The sequence below is a fragment of the Anolis carolinensis genome, chromosome 3 (assembly GCF_035594765.1).
Source record: "Anolis carolinensis isolate JA03-04 chromosome 3, rAnoCar3.1.pri, whole genome shotgun sequence".
NCBI classification, from domain to species: Eukaryota; Metazoa; Chordata; class Lepidosauria; order Squamata; family Dactyloidae; genus Anolis; species Anolis carolinensis.
The window spans coordinates 210,299,548-210,325,479 of NC_085843.1; the positions used below are offsets into that span (position 1 = coordinate 210,299,548).

Below are 25,932 nucleotides of genomic sequence, written 5' to 3' on the forward strand. Positions count from 1 at the left end.
GAAAGGTTTTCAGTTCTAACAATTGTGTGCTATGATCAATTCTTGTTTCCTGATTAAAGCTATCTGAATTTGTTGAAAAAAGTTATAAGTGAAACACCTGGCAGTAAAGGCAGCCCAATATATTTTTGCAAGTCACTATATGGTTTTTAATTGCCAGTTGTATGTGAATGGGTGTGTATGTTATTTTTTAAAAATTGTTTTGCTGTCCATGTGTATTATGTTCTATTGCTGCCAATAAACTATACAAGAGTAATGTAATGATTCTGCCAATTCTGGTTTTACAGCTTCTCTCACATTGGCAGTCTGTTTCAAAAGAGACCGTTTACAAAGTGGATAAGTCCTAATTCAACCCCTGCTGTTGTTTCGACAGCTTCCTTCCCAGGAACCTCTAATGTAGGTTGCTAAACTGATGGTGTGAGTCAATCCTCTCTCTGTTGTAACTTGTATTAAGTAGTGAGCCTTTACTAAATTGACACTCCCCTCTGTCTCACTGGGCTGGGCTTCTGAAATACAATTTCTTTGCCTGCCTGAATAAGAAAGCACTTATGGCAATCGTAGGGTGTACTTGTTGAAAGCATACATTCCCCGAGTCTTTTTCTTGCTCAAAGGGGACGTTGCAGCTTATATTATAATCAACGTTTAAACCAATTGAAGGGTGATAGAAAGTCAAGTGCCTGCTGCTTCAACCAGGAGGAAAGGATTCCAGTAATAGTAAGAGAAAACGATGGGGATATTATATTCACAGGTATGTAACCATTTCCTAGACTGCTGTCTTTTATATTCAAACATTAAATGGGCTTGCTTGAAATGATTTAAAACCTGATTCAATTTTTTATCAGATCTAAAACATATCTTAAATGTAACTTACTACATTGGGTGTGAGCAGTACAGAGATTTTCATACTATGAATTAAATGGAGACTATGAAGAGGCCCCTGATGGCACAGCCTGCTATAGCGCTGAGCTGCTGAACTTGCGGACCAAAAGGTCACAGGTTCAAAATCGGGGAACGGAGTGAGCACCTGCTGTTAGCCCCAGCTTCTGCCAACCTAGCAGTTTGAAAGCATGCAAATGTGAGTAGATCAATAGGTACTGCTCCGGCGGGAAGATAACGGTGCTTCATGCAGTCATGCCAGCCACATGACCTTGTGTCTACAGACAACGCCGGCTCTTTGACTTAGAAATGGAGATGAGCACCAACCCCCAGCATTGGACATGACTGGACTTAATGTCAAGGGAAAACCTTTACCTTATGAAAAAACTATTTGAAGGTTCATTGTGGCTTATGGCAATCACAGTCCTCCATTCCCAGATATTTGTTAATGAAAGGAGCAAAAGTGGTGAACATTACTTTTTTTTTCTTTATTTCCATCATCAAGCCTCTCAGTCAAAACTGTGTTTGGAGAACTGCAAGCTGTCCTATGAGATAATGAAACATGTTCCATGCTCGACAACACACATGTTCCATAATGTGTACCATATTTTTAAAACAAAAATACATATCTGTTAATTGTGTATTTAAATAGTTGTTCAACTCCACACAAAATTATCTCCATTGATTTGAAAATAGCCACTTTGATTCTGAACTCAGGTGGTTTGAATGTTGATAGGTCTGGATCCAAAGTAGGGTGTCTTAAGAGTAAAGACAGCCTGCAAATTTTGTTCCAAGACCCAAGTGAATACATTTATTTTAAAATTTAGATAATAGTTTATTGGTGATTCTGTTTCTGGGATGCATTGTTATACTGTTCAAGGAGGAAAGATCTGTTCTTCAATTGAAAAAGTCATATTCTCAACTTGTGAAAATGTGAACACTTATTAAAAAGTGAATAGGAAGAAGACAGGTCTGTTGTATTTGCACACAAATGAGCCTACAAACTTGTTGGACTGCATTCCATTTCAGCCTCTGACTTGGTAATCTAGTCTTGATGTTGTCTGTTCGATTCTCCCATTTTTATTAAAATGTAAAAGATATGGAAAAGTAGACATAAAATTCATTGTAACCTTGTATTTTAAGTGAAGTCTAATGACATCGGCAGTTAACCCTTTTGAGTACATTCACAACATTTGTACTTCACTGTTCATTCAGAAAAACTCCTGGAAGAGTTTACAGATTATCTTGTACCTCACCTTTCCTTCTATGGGGACTCAAAGCAGATAACACTCCACACTAAACAAGTTTAAAAGATTCAGTATAGAAGTTAAAAAACAATTAAATAGCAGTGTGGTGAAAACAGAATTAAAATGCAGTAAATACACTAAAATGGCCTTTAAAACTCATATTCCCCCAATTGCACCCAACCTAACCAAAGCCCGCTCCTTCCCCTTCCCTACATGACTGTAGACATAAAAAGGTCTTGACCTCTTCAATCAATCAACCAAGACTTTATTGCAGTCCATGACCAGCACCTGTTTGCAGAAGGCCAGCAGGGATGGGGCCATCTTGGTCTCTCTTAGGAGGGAGTTCCACAGTCTGGGAGCAGCCACCAAAAAGGCCTTCTTCAGTGTTCCCACCAAGCACACTTGAGCAGGTGGTGGGACCGAGAGAAGTCCCTCTCCAGTAGATTATAGATGTCTGCCAGGTTCATAGAAAGAGATGCGGTCTTTTAGATAACCCAGACCAGTTATCCAATAATATAATAATAACTTTATTCTTGTATCCCACCCCATCTCCCCGAGGCGGCTTACATGGGGACCAAGCCCAGCAATGTACAATAAAATACAACAACATAAAATACATTCCAATTACAACAAATGAATACATCAGAACTATAAAATCACAACATCACACAATAAAAGCCTATCCAGTAGCCAAGGGTGACACAATGGTGATTCAATCTTGGGGGCTGAGGAATAAAATGATAGTTGTGTAATATATTAGGAGTTCTAATAACATGGGCAAGTGATAAAGTGAGGAGTCTAGGATATGGGACTCAGTCAATTGTTCATCTTAATCAAAGGTGGCTTGAAAAAAATAGATTTTAAAATCTTTTCAGAATGAGACCATGGTAGGAGCTAATCTGATTTCTCTCGGAAGGGAGTTCCAGAGCCAGGGGGCCACGACTGAGAAGGCCCTCTCCCTCATCCCCACCAGCTGCATTTGAGACAGTGAAGAAATTGTCCAAGAAATTTTCTAGACTGGAATTGCCTAGAGCAGTGTTTCCAAGCCATTTAGGACTTTGTAGGTCAAAACCAGCACTTTAAATTTTACTCGGAAATACGTTGGCAGCCAGTGGAGTTGTTGCAACAGGGGAGTTGTATGCTCTCTGTAGTCAGACCCAGTTAGCAGTCTGGCTGCTGCTTTTTGGGCCAACTCTAGACCTGCTTAAAACAATATTCTCTGACAACCTTTTCATATGGACTTGGAGAGCAACAGTGATTTTCTGTTCCTTGATTTGTATACACATTACTTTTTCTAGGACTGTGCAGTTAGCACAGTACAGTAATTGCATACGAAAGGGTATTAACCCAGATTAGGTGGCCTCTAGAGTACTGAACTATTATTTTCTGTTCCACAATCACAATTGGTTAGAATAATAAGACTCTGTACAGATCCTTTTTCCAGTGTATTCTTTGGCATGTGGCACTGATGAATAAATATAATTTTTAGGATTTTGCTTTGCTTTTAAGTGCTTTTAAAGGCATAAAAGTCTTGCACAAAATGGAATCAATAAAATACAGTTATTTTGTCAGCCTATTTTGTTGTTTTCACTGCTGCTATTTTGTCATCCAGCCAGCTTTGCTATATGGTGGCCTTATGAATGAGACACCTCTAATAGCTGTCATCAATACCCTGGATCAGATCTTGCAAACTTGGTCCATGTGTGTAGTTATGTGTGTATATGGAATAAAAAAATACCATCATCATTGTCTGTTATCACCATCTTCAATCTATATTGTGGTGTCCATCTTCTTATCACTTTGCTAAGTAAGGGTCACCTGCTTGTTCTACCTTGAGGAATTTGTTTCAGTTGGTTCAGCCTAAGGACATGGACAAGATTCTTGGAACAGTGAGTGTGACCACATGTACTCCGGATCCTTGCTCTTCTTGGCTTACTAAACAAGCTAGAGGGGGTTTGGCCAATTGGATCTTGAGGATCATCAATGACTCACTGGGACAGGGAAAAATACCATCCTGCTTCAAATCAGCAGTTGTTAAACCCATCCTAAAAAATCCATCCCCTGATCCTATATTACTTAACAACTATTGGCCTATTTTGAACTTCCTCTTCTTGGGCAAGGTTCTGGAATGTGTGGTTGCCACCCAACTCCAGGTAGTCTTGGATGAAGCTGATTATCTAGACCATCGCAGGCTTGGTTATGGGACAGAGACGGCTTTGGTTGCCTTGGTGGATGACCTTCTCAGAGAACTAGACAGGGGGAGTGTGTCCCTGTTGGTTCTCTTGGATTTCTCAGTGGTTTTCAATACTGTCAACTGTGGTATACTTCTGGCTTGAACCTCTGGGATGGGACTGTTTTGCAGTGGCTCTGCTCATTCCTGGAGGGCTGGACCCAGAAGATAGTGCTGGGGGATGCCTGCTCAGACCCCTGGACATTGGCTTGTGGAGTCCTTCAAGACTCGATCCTTTCCCCCCATGCTGTTTAACAACTACATGAAACCGCTGGGTGAGGTCATCCAGAGTTTTGAAGTTCAGTGCCAACTGTTTGTAGATGACACACAACTCTATTACTCTTGTCAACCTAAAGCCAAATCCTCAACCAATTCTTGGCAGCTGTGATGTGCTGAGGGCTAACAAACTGAAACTGAACCCTGGCAAGACAGACTTCCTTTTGACCAGTTGCAGGGCCAATTGGAATATAGGGTAGTTACTTGCTCAACGGAGGCTACACTCCCCCTGAAGACTCGGGTACACAGTTTGGGTGTTCTCCTGGACTCAGTGCTGATGTTTGAAGCTCAGGTGTTGGCAGTGGCTGGGAGAGCTTTCACACAATTAAAACTTGTGCGCCAACTGCGCTCATACCTCAAAAAGTCTGATCTGGTCACAGTGGTCCATCCCTTAGTTAGATCTCAGGTGGTTTACTACAATGGCCTCTATGTGGGGCTGCCTATGAAGACGGTTCGGAACCTGCAATTAGTGCAAAGAGCAGCAGCCAAATTTCTAACAGGAGCTGACTACAGGGAGTATACTACTCCCTTGTTAAAGCAACTCCATGGGCCCAATTTAAAGTGCAGGTTATCACCTATAAAGCCCTCTATGGTTCGGGTCCAGCCTATTTCTGTGACCACGTCTCCCCCTATGAACCCAAGGAGGCCCTTCTCACAGTCCCACAACCCTCACAAGCATGACTGGTGGGAACGAGGGGAAAGGGCCTTTTCGAAGGTGGCCCCCCAGGTTCTGGAATGCCCTTTCCAAATAAATCAGATGTACCTTCTCTCTAACCACCTTCAGGAAAGGTGGTTCAATTCTGGGCACCGCAATTGAAGGGAGATGTTGACAAGCTGGAAAGAGTCCAGAGGAGGGCAACTAAAATGATCAAGGGTCTGGAGAACAAGCCCTATGAGGATTGGCTTAAAGAACTAGGCATGTTTAGCCTGCAGAAGAGAAGGCTGAGAGGAGACATGATAGCCATGTACAAATATGTGAAGGGAAGTCATAGGGAGGAGGGAGTAAGCTTGTTTTCTGCTTCCCTGCAGACTAGGACGTGGAACAACGGCTTCAAACTACAGGAAAGGAGATTCACTGTGAGGGCTGTTCGGCAGTGAAACTCTCCCCCCCGGACTGTGGTGGAGGCTCCTTCTTTGGAGGCTTTTAAGCAGAGGCTGGATGGCCATCTGTCGGGGGTGCTTTGAATGCAATTTCCTGCTTCTTAGCAGGGGGTTGGACTGGATGGCCCATGAGGTCTCTTCCAACTCTACTATTCTATGATTCTATGATTCTATGAAAAAATGGACATGGAAACAGGCATTTGGAAATGATTAATTATAACTTATCTTGATGTTGGGACAATGCTCACTACTACTGAAGTATGTTGGTAGTGTTTCCCCCATGAGAGGATGAGGGACCTTGGACCTCCTAATCACTGTCTTTTTTAAAATCATAAAATGATGCAGATTATGTCCTTCCCTTTAGAAAAAATTAATAATAATACTGATAGTGGAATGAGATACCATGCTTTTTCCTCTTATGTTGAATGCCTTCATAGTTGATGTGATAACCAGAGGATTATCCCAAAGGATCTCAGGGTGCAGGAAATTCATTGACCCACTTTTCTAGTTCAGGTAGGAAAACAGTGATTCTGGAATGGCAGATTGTTTACTTCCAAATCATTACAGGAGGTATCAACAACTGTGTCCAAAAGAGGCTATTGTGATTTTGTGGTCCCTTTAAGGGTCAAAAGAAGTTCAGCTGACCAGCTATCGAACACCCATGGAACTGGACGGTTTCCTGAGAAGGCTGTCCTTCTCACACTCTAGTTTATATTTTGAATTCAGAGATAATCTTACTGCTAGATATTAATGTGTGCTGAAAAATCCTCATGCCATATTTGACATGGGGCTGTTCATGGTTTTCTAAAACATGGCAAATGATGTCTACTTTATGTAATACTTAGCCACTTCATCTTTCAAAACTCCACTGTCTCTGGTGCAAATTACTTGAATTCATTCACCTTGGTGATTTAATTTTGTCATCTCCAATTTTGGAGAAAAGCAGGACCTGACTCCATATTAAATAGAATAATGCACATATATCCTCTTCCACTGATGAAGAGCCAAACCACCTGTGTTGGCTTATCACGTATTTTCCCATTAGGTGTAAGGTTCTGTTTAAATCTCTGCTCCCACTAAATGTGAAAATGTCCATAATGTTTGCCATTAGCAGTAAGAAAGAGGGTGTTGTCGAAGGCTTTCATGGCCGGAATCACTGGGTTGTTGTACATTTTACAGGCTGTATGGATATGTTCCAGAAGCATTCTCTCCTGACGGTTTGCCCACATGTATGGCAGGCATCCTCAGAAGTTTGTGAGGTATATCCGAAAGCTAAGAGAGAGAGGTTTATATATCTCTGTAGAAGATCCAGGATAGGAGAAAGAACTCTTGCCTGTTGGAGGCCAGTTCGAATGTTGTAATTAATCACCTTGATTAGCATTAATGGCCTTGCAAGCTTCATTCCTCCCTGGGGGAATCCTTTGTTGGGTGGTGTTAGCTGCCCCTGATTGATTCATGTCTGTAATTCCTCTGTTTTCAGAGTGTTGCACAGGCAAGAAACAATCAGGGCCAGATAACACCTCCTAACAAAGGATTCCCCCAGGCAAGAAGCAGCCAGGCTTTGAAGCTTCAAGGCTATTCAATGCTAATCAAGGTGACAAATTGCGACATTCACACTTGCCTCAAACAGACAAGAGTTCTTTCTTCCACCCTGGACCTTCCACAGATATATAAACCTCTCTTGCCTAGTTTCCAACACACCTCAAAACCTCTGAGGATGCCTGCCATAGATGTGGGTGAAATGTCAGGAGAGAATGCTTCCGGAGTATGGCCATGCAGCCAGGAAAATGCACAACAACCCAAGAAAGAGGGTGTTCCCCTGCCCCCACTTTCTTCCACCAAAGTAAAGTCCGCTTATCTTGGTTGCTAACTACTGTAGAGACATCCTAGATAGTACCTGTGTGAAATATTATGTAATTTATATTCCCATCAGACACAACTCTCTATATTCATGTCTGAATCCAAGCATTGTCATATATAGTATTTGTGGAGACCAAAAGCATATAAATATCAAAACAATATTTATTAGCAGATGTGGAACATAAGACAATAGCTCAAGTGATTAAAATATTTTAAATACAGGCAGTCCCCAAGTTACGAACAAGATGGGTTCTGTAGGTTTGTTCTTAAGTTGAATTTGTATGTAAGTCAGAACAGGTACATTTTCAAGTGTGTATGTGTCTCTCTCTCTCTATATATATATACAGAGAGAGAGAGAGAGAGAGGGAGAGAGGGAGAGGGAGGGAGGGAGGTTTGGATATTATAGGAACAGTTAATACCCCTGTGGAATTTGTTTTGGTGTCTGTGTCCCTCTTCAAAAGATTTCACCTCACTTTCTGTCCCTGTAATAATTGGATTTTTAAAAATTGGCTTGTCGTAGAACCCGTGATTTGTGATAAAGTATCACTGGAGACACCTTTTCCCCATGTTAACTCTTTCAGGAATGAATTTCGCTTCCAAGGAGCAGATTTCTGTCACTTTCTTTTGTCTCATCCCCACTCATAACTATGAGTTGTTTGTAAGTTGGATGTTTGTAACTCGGTACTCTCTCACATTCCACCCCTATTTAATTTGGACTTTTACATGTCATTCGTTAATTCTTAAACCTGAATGTCTGGCTCTCTGAATGCTAATCCTCCATTCACTCCTTTCTTTTTTCTCTGATTCTATCAACTTTCATTCCATTTGTCATTCATCAACCTTATTCAAATCATTTCAGACATTCCACCAATCACCACTCACCCTTAACATTCCATTCTTTTACCCCCTTCCACAGCTCCTTACCTTATTACCTCTAATACATAGTGCATACATAACCCAATTACCTTAATATATAGGGCATTTTGTAATGACAGACCCAATTTCAAAGCAGTATATTTCACTTTGGCCACATAATAAGAAGCCAGGAAAGCTCAGAGAAGAGAATGATGCTGGGGAAAATGGAAGGAGAAAGGAAGAGGGGCCGACCAGTGCAAGATGGATGGATGGATGGTATCCTAGAAGTGACTGGCTTGACCTTGAAGGAGCTGGGGGTGGTCCATGAGGTCACAAAGAATTGGAAGCGACTGAACAAATAAACAACAACAACAACAATAATATTTCACAATGGCAAGAAGTTACAGTTACATAAAAATTTACAAACAGTTTAGCGAGTTTTACTCACCGTTTTGAGCCAGAAAGTAATCTAAAAAAAATATGTTGAGGAGGGTTGCCATCTTGCAAATGACTGAGGCTAGCAGCTGTTTGTGTGCTGGAAGAGGCATCAAGTGGCAATCATTTGAAACTCTATGCATCATCCTTTCAGGTGGTAAGACTCTCATTCATGGGAGATTTGAGGTTGTAGAGATACAACAAGTTGAAATCAGGCCCATCTTTTTGAAACATGTAGTATATATAGTAAATTCAACAATATCTTACACTTTTAAAAATCGTGTCAGAATAGACTTGAGAACGTACTGCAAGTTGCTTCTGGTGTGAGAGAACTGGCTGTCTACAGAGACGTTGCCCAGGGGATGCCTAGATGTGTTACCATCCTGCTGGGAGCCTTCTCTCATGTCCCCACAAGCTAGAGCTAACCAACAGGAGCTCACCCCATCTCACAGATTTGAACCAGCAACCTTCAGGTCAGAATTTCAGCCGGCACAAGAGTTTACCCCATTGCACCGCATCTTATACTAAATGTCCAAGACATCACATCATCTCCCAGGCATTAATGGGGAACTTGCAACAATGAATTATCTGGGTTTATGATTGAATCATATGGAAGAAATTAATCTCAGAATGACAGGCTAGAGACATTGAAAGGCTTTCTCTACCACTGGAGGGAGAAAAAATATTTCCCATCAAAAAGTGTGTCTGTGTGTGATAGAGAGATTTACTCTACACATATATCTAAAGCTTGACTAGAGTTTACAACTTCAGCAGTGTGAATTAGGAGAGCTTTGAGGAAGGTGATCTTCTTTATAGGGGATTACAGCTAGAACCTCTGCACCTGTCATGATTTTTTCACTAATTATCTTGCAGATACAATAATTAATATCCACTCTGCTGTGAATGCCATGTTGAATGTATTAAAAAAAATACTGTATGGCTCCTTAGTGCCATCTAGTGACCACTAGAGCAAATGCCTGTTGATATAGTTGAGAATGTGAAAAGGTTGTTTGAAAAGGCACAGCCAATTATATGAAAATCTTAAAAGAACAGATCAGCTTTTAGGCACACCTTTCCTTTTTTTTCATCTTTGAACAAACACTTTTTATGGGGGAAAAACCATAACACAAAATAAAGCAACTTTGCTTAGAAGCAATAATATAAAACATGGTTCTGTCTCACGAATGTCTACATTGGACGTTAGTCATTTATTTATTTATTTACAGTATATATATTCCGCCCTTCTCACCCCGAAGGGGACTCAGGGCAGATCACATTGTACACATATAAGGCAAACATTCAATGCCTTAACATAGAACAAAGACAAGACAAACACGGGGCTCCGAGCTGGCCTCGAACTCATGACCTCTTGGTCAGAGTGATTTGTTGCAGCTGGTTGTTCAACAGCCTGCTCCACAGCCCGGCCCACTTGCTTAGTAGAGCTGCAGTGGCACAATGGTTTAAACCCTTGGGCCAGTTGGACTGCTGACCTGAAGGTTAGGTTGCTGACCTGAAAGTTGCCGGTTCAAATCTGTGAGACAGGGTGAGCTCCTGTCTGCCAGTTCTAGCTTGTGGGGGCATAAGAGAAGCCTCCCAGCAGGATGGTAACACATCTAGGCGTCCCCTGGGCAATGTCTCTGTAGACGGCCAATTCTCTCACACCAGAAGCAACTTGCAGTATGTTCTCAAGTTGCTTTTGACACAATAAAAAATCCACTTGCTTTACCACATCCTAAGCATTCCATCACTTTGAATTCATTTTGCAGTCCATCGTATTTATGAAAACGATACATATAAATATGCATTTTGAAAGAAAATAAATTTTGTAAACCAGATCTGAATGTTAATTTGTATGCAGATATATATATATTTTTAAAAAAGCCACCAGACAATGCAAGTGGCAGAAATGGATGAAGTTTGTGGGAGAGAGTCATATTACCCTTAGGTATCTCCCCAGCTGTTTTGATTTCCAAATTTTATTCCAGGTGTCCAGAAGCATTGGAATGTGCTTCAAAGGAGGCTTCCAGTAGCTTTGAATCCAATTCACCTGGTCACATGTACTCTTTGTTCCAGTGGATTTCCAGTGTTTTCTTTCTGTTGCTAAACCCCAAAAGGCCTAGTAATATTTATGAAAAGTAAATAGTGCTTCTTCTGCTAAATGATGGGAGAGGGGAGAGAACTGGCAATCTACAGACTTCACACTCAACTCCTGGAACGATTCAACCAGCGTTGCCTCCGGAAAATCCTACAAATCTCTTGGGAAGACAAGTGGACAAATGTCAGCATGCTGGAAGAAACAAAGACAATCAGCATTGAAGCAATGCTCCTACGCCATCAACTCCGCTGGTCTGGCCACGTTGTCGGAATGCCTGGTCATCACCTTCCAAAGCAGTTACTATACTCCCAACTCAAGAAAGGGAAACGTAATGCTGGTGGACAGGAAAAGAGATTTAAAGATGGGCTTAAAGCCAATCTTAAAAACTGTGGCATAGACACTAAGAACTGGGAAGCCCTGGCCCTTGAGCACTCTAACTGGAGGTCAGCTGTGACCAGCAGTGCTGCAGAATTCGAAGAGGCATGAACGGAGGGCTTAAAGAAGAAATATGCGAAGAGGAAGGCGCATTAAGCCAACTCTGATCAGGACCATCTTCCACCTGGAAACCGATGTCCTCACTGTGGAAGAACATGCGGTCAAGAATAGGGCTCTACAGTCACCTACGGACACACCCCCAAGACACTGCACTTGGAGTGCCATCATCTTTGAGCTATGATGGAATGCCTAAGTACTGTCAATAATCTGTGGACCACCACCCTTAGTTGCATTGTACTAAAGCACATAAATCTCAATGTTTTTCTATTTTTGCTCTGGGAAACACATCTAAAAAGAAGTTCCAAAAAGAAGCAAATTTGCATTTTTGTTTTTGAAATCCCACAATCAGCTGTGACGGCATAGGCTTTTAGATTTTAACTAATCTACTAGCACCATCTAGTGGATTTAAATTGCAAATGCATTAATAGTGCTTCTCTTCTGTTTTGACTTCATACATAAGGAAGCTCTGGTTCTAAAAAGAAAGTAAGAAAAAAACAAGTGTCCCTAAAGCACCCAAGATATGTGATTAATTCATATTATCATATTTGTGTATATCTATAAACACAGAGTATGATCCCCTTATCAACAGATTCGATATGCACAGTTTCACTTACCCATCCCCAACCAAATATTTGCCCATCTTCACCAAATGTTTGTGGGCCTGTCTAAGTCTTCCACAGCTATTCCTTTTTGGAAAGCACCTTTTGGAGATCATAACTTTTAAAGAAAAGTATGGCCTTTCAGAGAAGAGCCAAAAACCCTTTAGAGTAGAATCTTCTCTTGCGTTATACAACCAGATGTAATTATGCTAGGCAATGGTTTCAGTTGTTAGACTGAATAACTTGTTATCTCTGATCTGTCAGGAAAACAGATTTTACCAGAGCATAAAAAACAGCAGTGCTTCAGGAGTGTTTCCCGGTGCCCTATATATATATACTAGCTGTGCCCGGCCATGCGTTGCTGTGGCGAAGTATGGTGGTATGGGAAATAAAGTATTGAGGAATTGGTGGTAGTTAAGGTCAAGGGTAAAGGTTTTCCCCAGACATTAAGTCCAGTCATGTCTTACTCTGGAGGTTGGTGCTCATCTCCATTTCTAAGCCGAAGAGCCGGCGTTGTCCGTAGACTCCTCCAAGGTCATGTGGGATGACTACATGGAGTGGCGTTACCTTCCCGCCAGAGCAGTACCTATTGATGCACTCACATTTGCATGTTTTCGAACTTCTGGGTTGGCAGAAGCTGGAGCTAACAGTGGGGGCTCTCTCCGCTCCCCCAATTCAAACCTGTGGCCTTTCAGTCCAGAAGTTCAGCAGCTCAGCGCTTTAACATGCTGCGCCATCAGGGGATATTATTTCCTAAAGGTTGTGAATATACAATAGTTCTGATTGGTTTTTTTTTGTTTGTTGGAGGCAAGTATGAATGCTGCAATTAGGAAAAATGATTAGGATGTAATGGCCTTGCAGCTTTAAAGCCTGGCTGTTTCCTCCCTGAGTGAATTTTTTGTTGGGAGGTGTTAGCTGGCCCTGATTGTTTCCTGTCTGGAATTCCCTTGTTTTCAGAGTGGTGTTGTTTGTGATATTTTATGTGCTTCTACTGTCTGTAGCCCTGAGAAAACAGAGGATTTTCCAGACTTTGATGATGGGAATACTTTGTTGGGAGGTGTTAGCTGGCCCTGATTGTTTCCTGTCTGGAATACCCTTGTTTTCAGAGTGATGTTGTTTGTGATATTTTATGTGCTTCTACTGTCTGTGGCCCTGAGAAAACAGGATTTGCCAGACTTTGATGATGGGAATATTTTGTTGGGAGGTGTTAGCTGGCCCTGATTGTTTCCTGTGTGGAATTCCCCTGTTTATTTACTGTCCTGGTTTTAGAGATTATATTGTTCTGCATTATTCTATCCCAGTAATTATTTCATATTAAAGAAGAATCTCACTTATCCAACATTTGCTTATACATTGTTCTGGATTATCCAACGCAGTCTGCCTTTTCATAATCAATGCTTTTGTAGTCAGTGTTTTAAATTCATTGTGATATTTTAGTGGTAAATTTGTAAATACAGTACAGTAGAGTCTCACTTATCCAACATAAACGGGACGGCAGAACGTTGGATAAGTGAATATGTTGGATAATGAGGAATTAAGGATAACCCTATTAAACATCAAATTAAGTTATGATTTTACAAATTAAGCACCAAAACATCATGTTAGACAACAAATTTGTCAGAAAAACTAGTTCAGTACACAGTAATGCTATATAGTAATTACTGTATTTATGAATTTAGCACCAAAATATCACGATATATTGAAAGCATTGACTACAAAAATGCGTTGGATAATCCAGAACGTTGGATAAGCGAGTGTTGGATAAGTGAGACTCTACTGTAAATACTACATAGCATTACTGCGCATGGAACTACTTTTTCTGTCAAATTTGTTATATAATATGATGTTTTGGTGCTTAATTTGTATAACGATTACCTAATTTGATGTTTAATTGGCTTTTCCTGAATCCCTTCTTATTATCCAACATATTCACTTATCCTGCCGGCCTGTTTACGTTGGATAAGTGAGACTCTACTGTATATTTCTAATCTTATATTATCTGCTCAGAACTGGATTATCTGAGGCCCCTTCTTCACAGCTGTATAAAATGCACTCTGAAGTGGATTATATGGTAGTGTGGAGTCAAAATAATCCAGTGCAAAGCAGATAATATAAGATTATAAATGGGTTATATAGCTGTGTGGAAGGGCCTTGAGTCTACACTGCCATATAATCCAGTGCAAATTAGATAATCTGTGGAAGAAGTCTAAGTGAGGCCTAAATCTGCCTGTCCCCTAACTGAAACCTGGCTGTCCCTTGGTTGCTAGGCAACCAAGTGGGCAGAGATTAGCCCTCTAAACTGGCAGCAATTGGATAAATTTTTTTATTGCTCTCCCTCTAATTAGGACTTTATTTTTCTTTTCTTTTTGTTGTATCAACCTTGAGGCGTGGATGATGGGTTGTGTTGTCAAATTTTGAGGTTGGGGGGCCTGTAGATTTGTTGTTTTGTGAATTGCCGTGATGCCATCCCTCTTTTATATATATAGATATATATATATATATATTCCCATAAAGCAACTTGTTTTATATCATGCACTCAGGAGACAAAAATGAAGTAGACTTTGATAAAAAAAATAACATATTTGGTTTACTCACAACCTTCGTGTGTTCAGCATACACAGGTACAAAACTTATCAATTCAGTTTCAGATATGTTTGAGATAATTCTCCAAGGTCTGAAGTAGTTTGCAGTTATCATGTGGTCTGAAGCTCCTTTTATATCTTCTCAGGAACCATGGAGTAAAGTAAGCTGAACATACATATAGGACACAGTAAGCAACAGGATCAAACATAAACATTACTAGAGAAGGCTTGGAGAAGCTTGTTATTTCCAACGATTCTATAATGTGCTTTTGCCCCCCCAAAAATCTTGGAATATATCCCCTACAAATATGGCGTCATACTGACTATGTATATGGAAAGGTGTAGTTTCAGCCTTGGATTACACTATGTAACATAGTTTTTGTTCTTGGGTTATAAACGTCATTTCCGAATTGATTTAGCCATAAAAACATGTAGAACGTTTATTAAACTGCAAAAACAGTTAAAAATGGCATATGCAAAGTTTAAAATGGGACATTGAAAGGTTTAAAACGGCACCCACAAAAATGAAATTTCTGGAGTATAACAACTACTTTCAAAGTAAGTATTGCACAATTAAACAGGGAATAACACTTTCAAACCTGGAACAGAAAAAAATTCAAATTTTGTTACGTATATTATTGGATTCATCTCTCTCCATTGTACAATAAGTACCCAAACATAATTGAACCACTGTTAAGTTTTAGGATATTAACAAAAATGTTATTTGTATATGCATTGTATTCTCATAATTTTCTTAAGAGTGAAAATATTTATAAATAGGGGTGTATTCTAAAGGCAACAGATCCTATCTGAGTTTGGAAGCTAAGCTAGGTCAGCCCTGCTTTGTATTTGGATGGGAGACCACCAAAGAATATTAGATGCTGTAGGTTATATCTCAGAGGAAAGAACTATAAAAACCATCTCTGAAAATTCCTTGCTGAGCAAATCCTATGAAATTCATGGGGTTTTCATATATGGACAGACAACATGAAGATAAGTAAAGGTAAAGGTTTTCCCCTGATGTCAAGTCTAGTTGTGTCTGACTCTGGGGGTTGGTGCTCATCTCCATTTCTAAGCTGAAGAGTCGGCGTTGTCCACAGACACCTCCAAGGTCATGTGGCTAGCATGACTGCATGGAGTGCCGTTACCTTCCCACCATAGCTGTACCTATTGATCTACTTACATTTGCATTTTTTTGAACTGCTAGATTGATAGAAGCAGAGCCTAATAGTGGGAGCTCACCCCGCTATCCGGATTCGAACCACCAACCTTTCGGTCAGCAAATTCAGCAGCTCAGCAGTTTAACCTGCTGTATCACCAGGGGCCCAACGTGAGGATTCACATACATATACATTTTCTTTAAATATTTTCTCACATGGGCTAGTTGACTGATGGATGAGTGATAGTAACAGCTTTCATATCATAGTAAAGTTTTAATTTGATTGTTCCCAAATTTCTACTGAACTTGCTGTGTGTTGAGCCAGGTTCAAAAGTATTGCATGTTTATGAAGAATCATAAGCAGCATGAAATAGTGAAACAGTGAACAAGTTTCTGAAAATTAAGAACTTCCCGAGAAGGAATTGGCTGACTACTGACACAAATCTATGACTATTTGGATAATTTGTTATGTCCAGAGAACTTCATTAACCTATACTCTATTACTTTTCTTTTCATCCTCAGCCCATTTGTCACGCAGCTTATCGTAATGATTTGAATGAAGTCCAACTTCTGCTGGAAGAAGACATCAATAATCTGAACGTCCAGGACAGTTTTGGTGGAGATACACCATTAATTTGTGCTTGCAAACAGGGGCACAACAGAATAGTGAGTTACCTTCTAAAAATGAATGCAGATGTCAACATCAGAAATAAGGTGAGGAGAAACAGCAACCACAGAAATGAGAAGATCTTCTATGTTACCAAATTCAAAATATGATTTGTATATAGCAGGGAAGAGGGAACATTCGCTCACAAAAGTAAGGCTTTTAACAAAATGTGGTAGCCAGCAGGCAAAGCCTAAGGCACACAGGGGAAAACTGAGGAAACTGTGGAAACTGTCACATCTCCCAGTGGTTCATCTAATCCAAGCCCTGCAAAGAAACCATGGAACAGGAGCAAAGAGAAGATGCTGTGTCATTGTTAGACCTTTGTGTGAACAAGACTGTTTCTGATGACCACGTGAAAGCTCAATTAATGAAAAATTAACAGATTCCATTGCCAGGATATGTATTTCCTGTGGATAAGTACAGTAGAGTCTCACTTATCCAAAATAAACAGGCCGACAGAACGCTGGATATGCCGAAATGTTGGATAATAAGGAGGGATTCAGGAAAAGCCTATTAAACATCAAATTACATTATGATTTTATAAATTAAGCACAAAAACATCATGTTTTACAACAAAGCAACAGAAAAAGCAGTTCATTACACAGTTCAATACATGGTAACGTTATGTAGTAATTACTGTATTTACGAATTTAGCACCAAAACATTGCATTGTATTGAAAACATTGACTATAAAAACATTGACTACTAAAATTTGACTAGAAATAAAGATAGAATTGCATAAAATGAACTTACAGTAACAACATTGTCAGAAGTTAAATCCTTAAAAAGTCAGTCCTGTAAAGGCAGACTGCATTGGATAATACCTTCACAGGACTGAACTTTTTATGGATGAGTGAAGGTTGGATAAGTGAGACTCTACTGTAGAGCTATCTAAGATTTCAACCCAAATGGTTCAACAGATTTCCCTGGTTGCCTACTCATTTCATGCACAAGGTGTGCTCTGTAAGTATGGTGTGGTGTTTGGAGGTAATGGTGGTCATTGGAAGCTTGGTGCATTGCAATGGAAAAATGCAATAGAAGTCTTCAATGGACACCAAAAAGCAAAGTACCATCAGAACGATTATGCTTGGCTGAAAACTTCTTGCTAATTCACAGTGGAGAGCATCTTGATTGAAACCATCATCATGATAAAGCAGAAGACAACAGAAATAAACTTCTGCCAGTTGTGGAAACCATTATCCTTTGTGGCCAACAAGAACAAGCTTAAAGACGGAGCAATTATTAAGGGTCTGTTACCTATGAAGAACCTTTGCATAATTATTATTTCAGGGCCTTGTTGAGATCTGTGCCAGATTAGGAGACACAGACTGAAAGTCATCTCAGAAGAAAAGTTTCAACCCCTTCCAATTTTTTTCTGGCTATAGGGCTGCCCATGACCACATTGTGCTATGGAGAAATGGTGAAAATCTGTATAAATTATTCTGTTTGTTTTGCATGTTAAATAATAAAATAATGAAACTGCTCTTTTTTTCCTTTAAGAAACAACGAACGTGTTTGCATTATGCTGTCAAAAAACGGTTTGGCTTCATTGACTACTTGCTTATTATCATCTTAATGCCTGTTATGCTTATTGGATATCTCCTCATGGTAAGTTCTCTGAAAAATAGACATGAACACTGCATATTTATATAAATGGACTATCCCTTATCAAAAAGGCTTGGGACCAGAAACAGTTTGAACTTTGGAGGGTCACTCCAAAAGTAATGCACATTTAAAAAAATCCATTTTTTTCTATGTCTTTGCTATTTGTACAGTACATGCTCTAGGAACAAAATGTCACTTTCTCACATGGGCTAGTTGACTGATGGATGAGTGATAGTAACAGCTTTCATATCATAGTATAGTATAGTTATGTGGCAGTGAGAATCATTATAGAAAAATCTTGGAAGGAGTAAAAAGAATTACTTATTAAGGATTGGAGAAAAAAAAGTAGTAAAGTATATCCAAATGGCAGTGATCTCCAATGGCATAAGGGGAGGAAACAAAGAAAAAATTGCTAGAAAATGGAGACTGGCCTTTGAGTATTTAAAAAAGAAGACAAAAATAGATTTTTGAAATAGTTTAACAGGGGATTTATTAGTGTAACAATAAAGAACGATTTTTGTTAGAAGCTAGTTCCATATGGTGTGGTGTCAGAAATCATGGGTGGTGGCTCATGGCTTCCTTAAAAAAAATTGAATAGAAGTGGGAAGGATTTGTCTGTGCCCTCAGGAAATAGCAAGGATGTAGATAAAATTTGGATTAAAAATGTTGTGCATTACTTTTGGAGTGACCCTCCAAAAGGTAATGCATGCACAATATTTTAAATATTTTTTTTCATAAAACAGTTTGTGTACATTTAACTATCCATGTGAACACTTACAGATTTTTGAGAAATTTTGCCTTCCAATCCTTCCTTCAATTGAGATGTTTTCTATGATGATGAAATTTAGAACTCTCTCTGCTACAGCCACCTCTTTATTGTGATACAATTTTACTTTGACTTAAATGTCTAAACCTTACAATAGTCTATTTGTCTCACTTCCAAATTTATTGATACAGAAAGTAACATATAACCATTATATTTTAAGTGAGGAATGGAATTAGTGGACATCAAGATGAATCTCTCTGATATCTGGACCTACTTTAATATACTTAAGACCAGAGGGACTGTCACATGTGACAATGGGACATATATTTTCTGACCTGTGATGATTTAGCATAGCCAATCACAACTCCCTAGCTTACAGAAATGTATTTGGAAATAGCACATAGAAGCATCTTCTAGATAAGAACTTTTGTACATGATGGTAAACATACCTTTGAACATGCGTTTGACTATACTAGATAGAAATCAATAAAATAGAAGCTGATACACAAAAAATGGGGTACCAGGAGTTCACCTCTGTAAAGGGGCTGAGGACTGAAAATCAGATTCCTGAAGCAGGTGCCTTTTGCCTTGGAATAATCCAGTGCCGGAAAAATTGTGAATATCAAAAAATAAGTACCTCCTTTCCCACAAAGTGCTGAAATACAGTAGAGTCTCGCTTATCCAATACTCGTTTATCCAACATCTGGATTATCCAAAGCATTTTTGTAGTCAATGTTTTCAATACATCGTGATATTTTGGTGCTAAATTCGTAAATACAGTAATTACTACATAGCATTACTGCATATTGAACTACTTTTTCTGTCAAATTTGTTGTATAACATGATGTTTTGGTGCTTAATTGGTAAAATCATAACCTAATTTGATGTTTAATAGGCTTTTCCTTAATCCCTCCTTGTTATCCAACATATTCACTTATCCAACATTCTGCTGGCCCGTTTATGTTGGATAAGTGAGACTCTACTGTAATGTCACATTTGTTTGACTCTGTGAAGAAAAATCTTCAGTATTATTGTTTTGCAAAATAGTATGATTGGTCTTCCTGACAATCTTCCATTTCTCTCTCAATCTGATATCCAGGTATCAAGAAGTAAGCAGAATGAAAACCTCATCAAGCTGTTACTTAGAGCCGGTGTAGACGTTAATGCTATTGATGATGTAAGTGGACCTTAATGCACAGTTTGTGCCATTTTCTAGACTTTACCATATACTGCGTAAAGTGGCAGGCATCAATATGTATGTTCTGCTTCAGAAAAGTATTTGCACTGCTGAGTGAAATCCTATTCTGAATGCATCTTCTGTTTGGAAAGGTGCACATTTAAAGTACTGGTTAACAAAGGGATGCAATGACTTCCTCAACTTTTACTGTAATACTGTAGGAATCTTCAGCTTCTTTTGACAATGTATAATCTCACCTGGAATGGGAAAACATACATGGATTTGGAATATAAACCTTGACTGCAAAAACAAATGCTTTCTTCTTACTGTTTTTGCAGTATATCATACATATTCATATATCCAGGAGTTCTGGTTCTTTATTCATTGGAGAATTGGATTCAAGTCTTTATTCCTCCATTAAAGACAGCTTGACATAAAGTGCATTACAGTTGTGTTGGGAGATTACTTGTGCATGGAATAGTGTGGCTAGGTTATCTCTGTCTAGGAAAGGGCATAGCTGGGGCATTAGTTAAAGCTGCCATTAAGCACACAGAGTACACTTGGACCACCAATAACAAATATGAATCTAAGAGTACTCACATGCAACATGACAGCTCCTTCAAAGGAAGGGCAACCCCAGTTTGAATAGGCTGTTTACCCAATACCTTTTATTTATTTATTTCGTGTCAAAAGCATTTCACGACAAATACATTTCAAAATGATGGGGAGAAAAAAAGAAAATCACAAGCAACTAAATAGTTTTGGACCAAAAGCGGGCAACAGCAACCGCATTGTCCGTAGCTTTAAACAACTCCTCCTCCGTACATGAGGCAGGGCATTGTGGGCAAGCATACATATGCGGAGTTGTTTGTTCTGCTCCACAGTCACACAAGGTGGAGGATTCCTCCAGGTAGTGCCACCTTGCCAAGTTGTCTTTAGATCTGCCCACTCCGCTTCTCAGTCTGTTTAGGGACTTCCAAGTGGCCCATTCTTGGTTTGCCCCTGGAGGAAGACCCTCTTGGGGGGGGGGGCATCCAGTTAGAATTGCCAGGTTTAGCTGCCCAGAGAGACACCCTTGCTGCTGCTGGAGGAACATCAAGAGGAGTGGTGGTTCTCATGAAGCCCTTCCTTGATTTGAGTCTGGTGGGAGGAGGGTGATAGTCATGCAGTGGGTGGCTTTCACAATGTTCAACCTTTTTTCTCTCGTAGTTAGCAGTGACTTCCCGTCGCACATTAGGAGGGGCAATGCCAGCTAACTTGTAGAGTTTGTCAACAGGTGTAGGTTTAAGGCATCCTGTGATGATTCTGCATGTTTCATTCAGTGCTATGTCCACCTGCTTTGCATGGGCAGACTTGTGCCAAACAGGACAGGCATACTCTGCAGTTGAGAAAGACAAGGCCAGGGCTGATGTTCTTATTACTTGTGGGTCTGCACCCCATGCGCTGCCAGTCAGTTTCCGCAGGATGTTGTTGCGTGCAGCTACTTTGTGCTTGGTGTTCATGCAGTGTTTCCTATATGTTAGTGTTCGATCTAAGGTGACACCAAGGTATTTAGGATGGAAACAGTGTTCGAGCTCTTGGCCTTCCCAAGTAACTTTCAGTTTCCTGTTGGCTTCACGGTTACGTAGGTGGAAAGCACACACTTGTGTCTTGGCAGGGTTGGGCTTCAGGTGGTTCTCTTTGTAGTAGCTGGAGAGATCTTTCAAGGCATTAGTGAGCTGCTTTTCAACTGTTTCAAAATCTTTCGCTTGTGTTGTAAGGCCAAGGTCATCAGCATATATAAAGCTCTTTGTGAGTGGTGGTTGTGGCTGATCGTTCGTGAAGATGTTGAATAAGGTCGGTGCAAGGACGCTGCCTTGGGGTAAACCATTCTTTTGCCTCCTCCATCTGCTTTTCTGGCCCCGAAACTCCACATAGAAGCTGCGGTTTTCCAGGAGGGTCTGGACAGTTTTTGTAAAGTCAAAGTCCCGGGTGATATGGTAGACTTTATGCAGATTTTTCTATGTTGCTACGTGTCATAGGCTGCCGTAAGGTCCACAAAAACTGTTCCCGTAATGCAGTCTTTCTCATAGCCTTCCTCAATATACTCAGTCAGAGCATACCCAATACCTGGGCCTTGGAATCACCAGCCCACAGGGTCTCTGTCATCTAGGCAGAGGTCCAGCATTTGCAAAGCCATAGCTGATTCTGAGAAATGGAGTTACGTGTCATCCGCATACTGATGGTACCACATTATAAATCCCTTTGTGAATCTGCCAGCCTATATGTGAAATGTTACTATGCAATAATGTACATGGTTCCCAGTAATTCAGGAATGAAGAACAGTTGTATTCCTATATCAGTATATCTCTTTATCTGTATACTCTCCATTGCTTTAGTATGGAAATGAGGGCATTGCATGAAATCACAAAGAAAATATGAAATCTAGAACTAATTCTGAAATTCTCCATATATTGAGCAGGTTATAAGTTGACTGAGTAACAACCCTACTTTAAAGCAACACTAAGGTTTGAATGTACCTTTGCCTATACTATGCGGAACAATTTGGAGAAACTGCTCAATTTCATTTTTACGAAGCAAGCTAAATTATTGTAAATCTGTTGCAACTTAACAGTGTGTGTTCTTGTTCTTTCTAGTCAGGAAAAACAGCCTTGCACTATGCATGTGAAATGAAGAACCAGTCCATCATCCCTTTACTAGTTGAAGCAGGAACAGATCTGTCCATAAAGGATAAGGTAATAATAAATAATAATAATACACTTTATTTATATTCCGCCCTTCTCCCCAAAGGGACTCAAAGAGGATTACAGTATATATAAAGCAGAAAAGGCAAACATTCAATGCCTTATTTACAATCACATACAATGAGACACACAACACAGACAAAAGCAAAGAGTTCTCCTTTCATTTCCGGCTTTGGAGGCAGTGGTCATTTCATCAATGGAGATGCTCTTCTCCATTTTCAAGCCAAGGAGCCTGTGTTGTTACCTCCTGGTCATGTGGCCAGCGTGATTGCTTGGAGTGTATTTTTTACCTTTTCCCGCTGAAGCAGTACTTATTTATCTACTCACATTTGCATATTTTTGAAATGCTAGGTTGGCAGGAGATGGGGCTAACAGCAGGAGCTCACCCCATCCCTTCAGGTCAGCAGTTCAGCAGCAGATAAGTTTAACCCATTGCACCACCACAGTAAGATAGACACAGCTTTAAATCGATACAGTTATGACTCTGAAAAACTAGAACTCTGGATCATTCTATGCTTTGGACCTTTGCGAGGGAGAAAACGTTCTTCTGAGTTGCCATCAGTAATGCATGCATAGTGATGCATACTATTTCTTAACTCTAAACTCTTTTGCAATATGAGCAAACTAGATGGTTTAACAAAACAAAATACCACGAGAATGCTTTTAAGATGTCAGTAGTATCAAGCAGTATCATTTGGAATAAATGTATTAATTTATTCTTTCTTTCTTATGGAATGTCATTGATCAACTAATGTTAAAGAAGATAGTATTACTCTTCTCCATCAAGCCCCCTTCCCCAAATCCATGCTAGTGAAAAGTGAATCTAATATTGTGAGCCATCTTGGTCTCCTATATTGGAAGAAAAGCAGGATATGAATTAAAAAGGTAAATAATTATGAAAATTGGTTCCTTTCATTCTTATTGTATACTGACTTCATAAATAGAGATCAACTTCAAGTGCTAATGACTGTGTAGAAAGGGCTGAGATTGTTGGCTTCCTTCCTAGATTCTAGGTCAAAGAATCTACCTGGAATTTGCATTGAAACCCAGTTAGCCATAGTGAGTATATTTCAAAATAACAGTCTCGTGCACAATTCACACTTCAAATACCTTCAAGTCTTTGGAACTATGTAAATAATTCCAATAGGGAATACATGCAGCATTTTCTTGGAAGAGTAACTCTCTTGGGTTTGATCTTTTTGAGATTCACAGATTCATACCTCTTAACTCAGTGAGAGCTTTTCTCCTAATAAACATAAATGTGGATTTGTGTATTTTCCATCAAATGTATGCATTTTTGTGTGCATACACTTACTGACTAAATGTATTAGTGCACATTTTCCTACATAATTCACAATTGAACCATGTCAAATACATTTTTATGGAATGTTTCACACATTCAGAAATATTCTGATTTCTGGCCACAAATTGTGATCAGTTGTGAAATGAAAGTTGGGTGAATCTATTTAACCAGCCATCCCCAGTCCGATGTGTCACTCACTGAAGAAAGAAATACCAAGAAGGAATAAGTTTTACCATTTAATTATCTTTATCAGGAAGAAGAAACTCCACTGGACATAGCAAGAAGATTGAAGTTTACCAACATAGAGTCCATCTTAAAGAAGAAATCCTAGACTGTAGTGGGGTGTTGTCATGGCTGGGGCTACTAGATAATTCACTGTAATAAGTGTCCTTGCATTCCCATTTTAATGTGAGCTCATTTCTAGAGCCGATGGCATATTTATGCAACACAGACATATTGCATTTATTATGCTGCTCTATAGTGATCACTGACGGGATTTGACTCAAAGAACATGTTCACTTTTGTGAATAGTAGAACGTGTTAATGATTTTCATTGCCATTTTCCCTCCCAACACATGATGTCTGTAAGAGTATTTATTTGTTATGCCTTATCTGTAAAAGCAGAATCAATTTCAGCAATAAAGTAATCTTTTGTACACTATGTCATTTCACTTTGTCACAAAAGATATCTGATATGGTTTTCAAATGTAGAATAGCAATATTGGAAATAATAATGTAATATACTTTATTTATATTCATTTCTATCTCCCCGAGGGGACTCAGGTACATATATGGCAAACATTCAATGCTGTTATACAATTGACAAAGACGAACAGTACATAAACAGAGGCAAGGCTTCCCTCTTTTCATCTGCAGCATCTGGCTGTGCTTGACTCGGCCATGGGAAATACTGTTGTTTCATTTTCCATGCCAAGGAGCCTGTCCATGGACACCTTTTCTGATCAGATTTTTGCTGGCATGTTTTTCAGGGCATCTTTTACCTCCCTGCCAAGGTGATACCTATTTATCTACTTACATTGTTGTTTTCGAAATACTAGGTGAGCAGAAGCTGGGCTGACAGCGTGAGCTCACCCCAACCTGGGCCTGAATTGCCAACCTTCCAGTCAGCTGGATCTTCTACAGCAGGAGGTTTAACCCGCTGTGCTAGCCTGGTCCAGTTAAAATACTTTCCTGTACAAGAATTGCCAAATAAATATTTGCAGTAGAATTTACCCCCTTTTTTCACCAAATTTCAATTTTCCAACTTTCAGGAGATTTGAAACAAAACTATATGAAAACATCAGGGCAAAAGAAACAAAATGAATAATGATTGAGTATCCCTTTCCAAAACTCAAAGTACTCCAAAATGTAAAAGGGTCCTCATTGGTTGTTGAGAAAATGACACCTTGGCTTTTTATTTTATTTATTTGTTTCCTTTTTTTTCCTGCCCTTATCCCAATATCAGGACTCAAGGTGGATAACAATAAATATAAAACAATGCTCATAAATGCAATGCAAAATCAGTAAAATATAAATAGACAATTCAAGAAACAATGTAACATTAAAATATTAAAATGTATCTACACCTTAAAATTCCAATCACACCACCTTCAAAAGCCCAAACCTTGTCAGGTTGTAAACATCTGATAGGAGAAAAATGTTTTTAACTACCAATGAAAAGTGTGCAGGACCAGGACATTCTGAGAGTTTGTGTATAAACATATTAAAATATGGTGAATAAAATTACCTTTATGCTATGTGTATGATATTTATATACTGTAAACACAAATTAATTTCATGTCCAGGTTTGGGGCCCATCTCCAAGGTATCCAATTATGCATATGCAGGTATTCCAAAATCCAG

The 25,932-nt window shown here is 39.5% G+C and overlaps 1 protein-coding gene across 2 annotated transcripts; it reads left to right on the forward strand.

Annotated features, from left to right (window-relative positions):
- The first annotated feature begins 364 nt into the window (after nucleotides 1-364).
- On the forward strand, nucleotides 365-24,725 carry ankrd22 (ankyrin repeat domain 22). 2 transcript variants are annotated; one of them, XM_062976193.1, is made up of 6 exons: nucleotides 365-745; nucleotides 16,330-16,521; nucleotides 17,975-18,082; nucleotides 19,945-20,022; nucleotides 22,659-22,757; nucleotides 23,773-24,316. In XM_062976193.1, the coding sequence occupies exons 1-6, from the start codon at nucleotides 725-727 to the stop codon at nucleotides 23,818-23,820; spliced, it is 546 nt and encodes a 181-aa protein (XP_062832263.1). In that variant the 5' UTR covers nucleotides 365-724; the 3' UTR covers nucleotides 23,821-24,316. The 2 variants fall into 2 exon arrangements, with proteins under 2 accessions (XP_062832263.1, XP_003224416.1); XM_003224368.4 differs by lacking the exon at nucleotides 23,773-24,316 and adding an exon at nucleotides 24,323-24,725 and having other exon boundaries at nucleotides 375-745.
- Nucleotides 24,726-25,932: the final 1,207 nt, after the last annotated feature.

Coding starts and splice junctions, on each gene's coding strand:
- ankrd22 (XM_003224368.4), top strand. CDS start 725: ATGGGGATATTATATTCACAG. Junction 18,083..19,944: donor TTATTGGATATCTCCTCATG/GTAAGTTCTCTG, acceptor TCTGATATCCAG/GTATCAAGAAGTAAGCAGAA. Junction 22,758..24,322: donor ATCTGTCCATAAAGGATAAG/GTAATAATAAAT, acceptor TATCTTTATCAG/GAAGAAGAAACTCCACTGGA.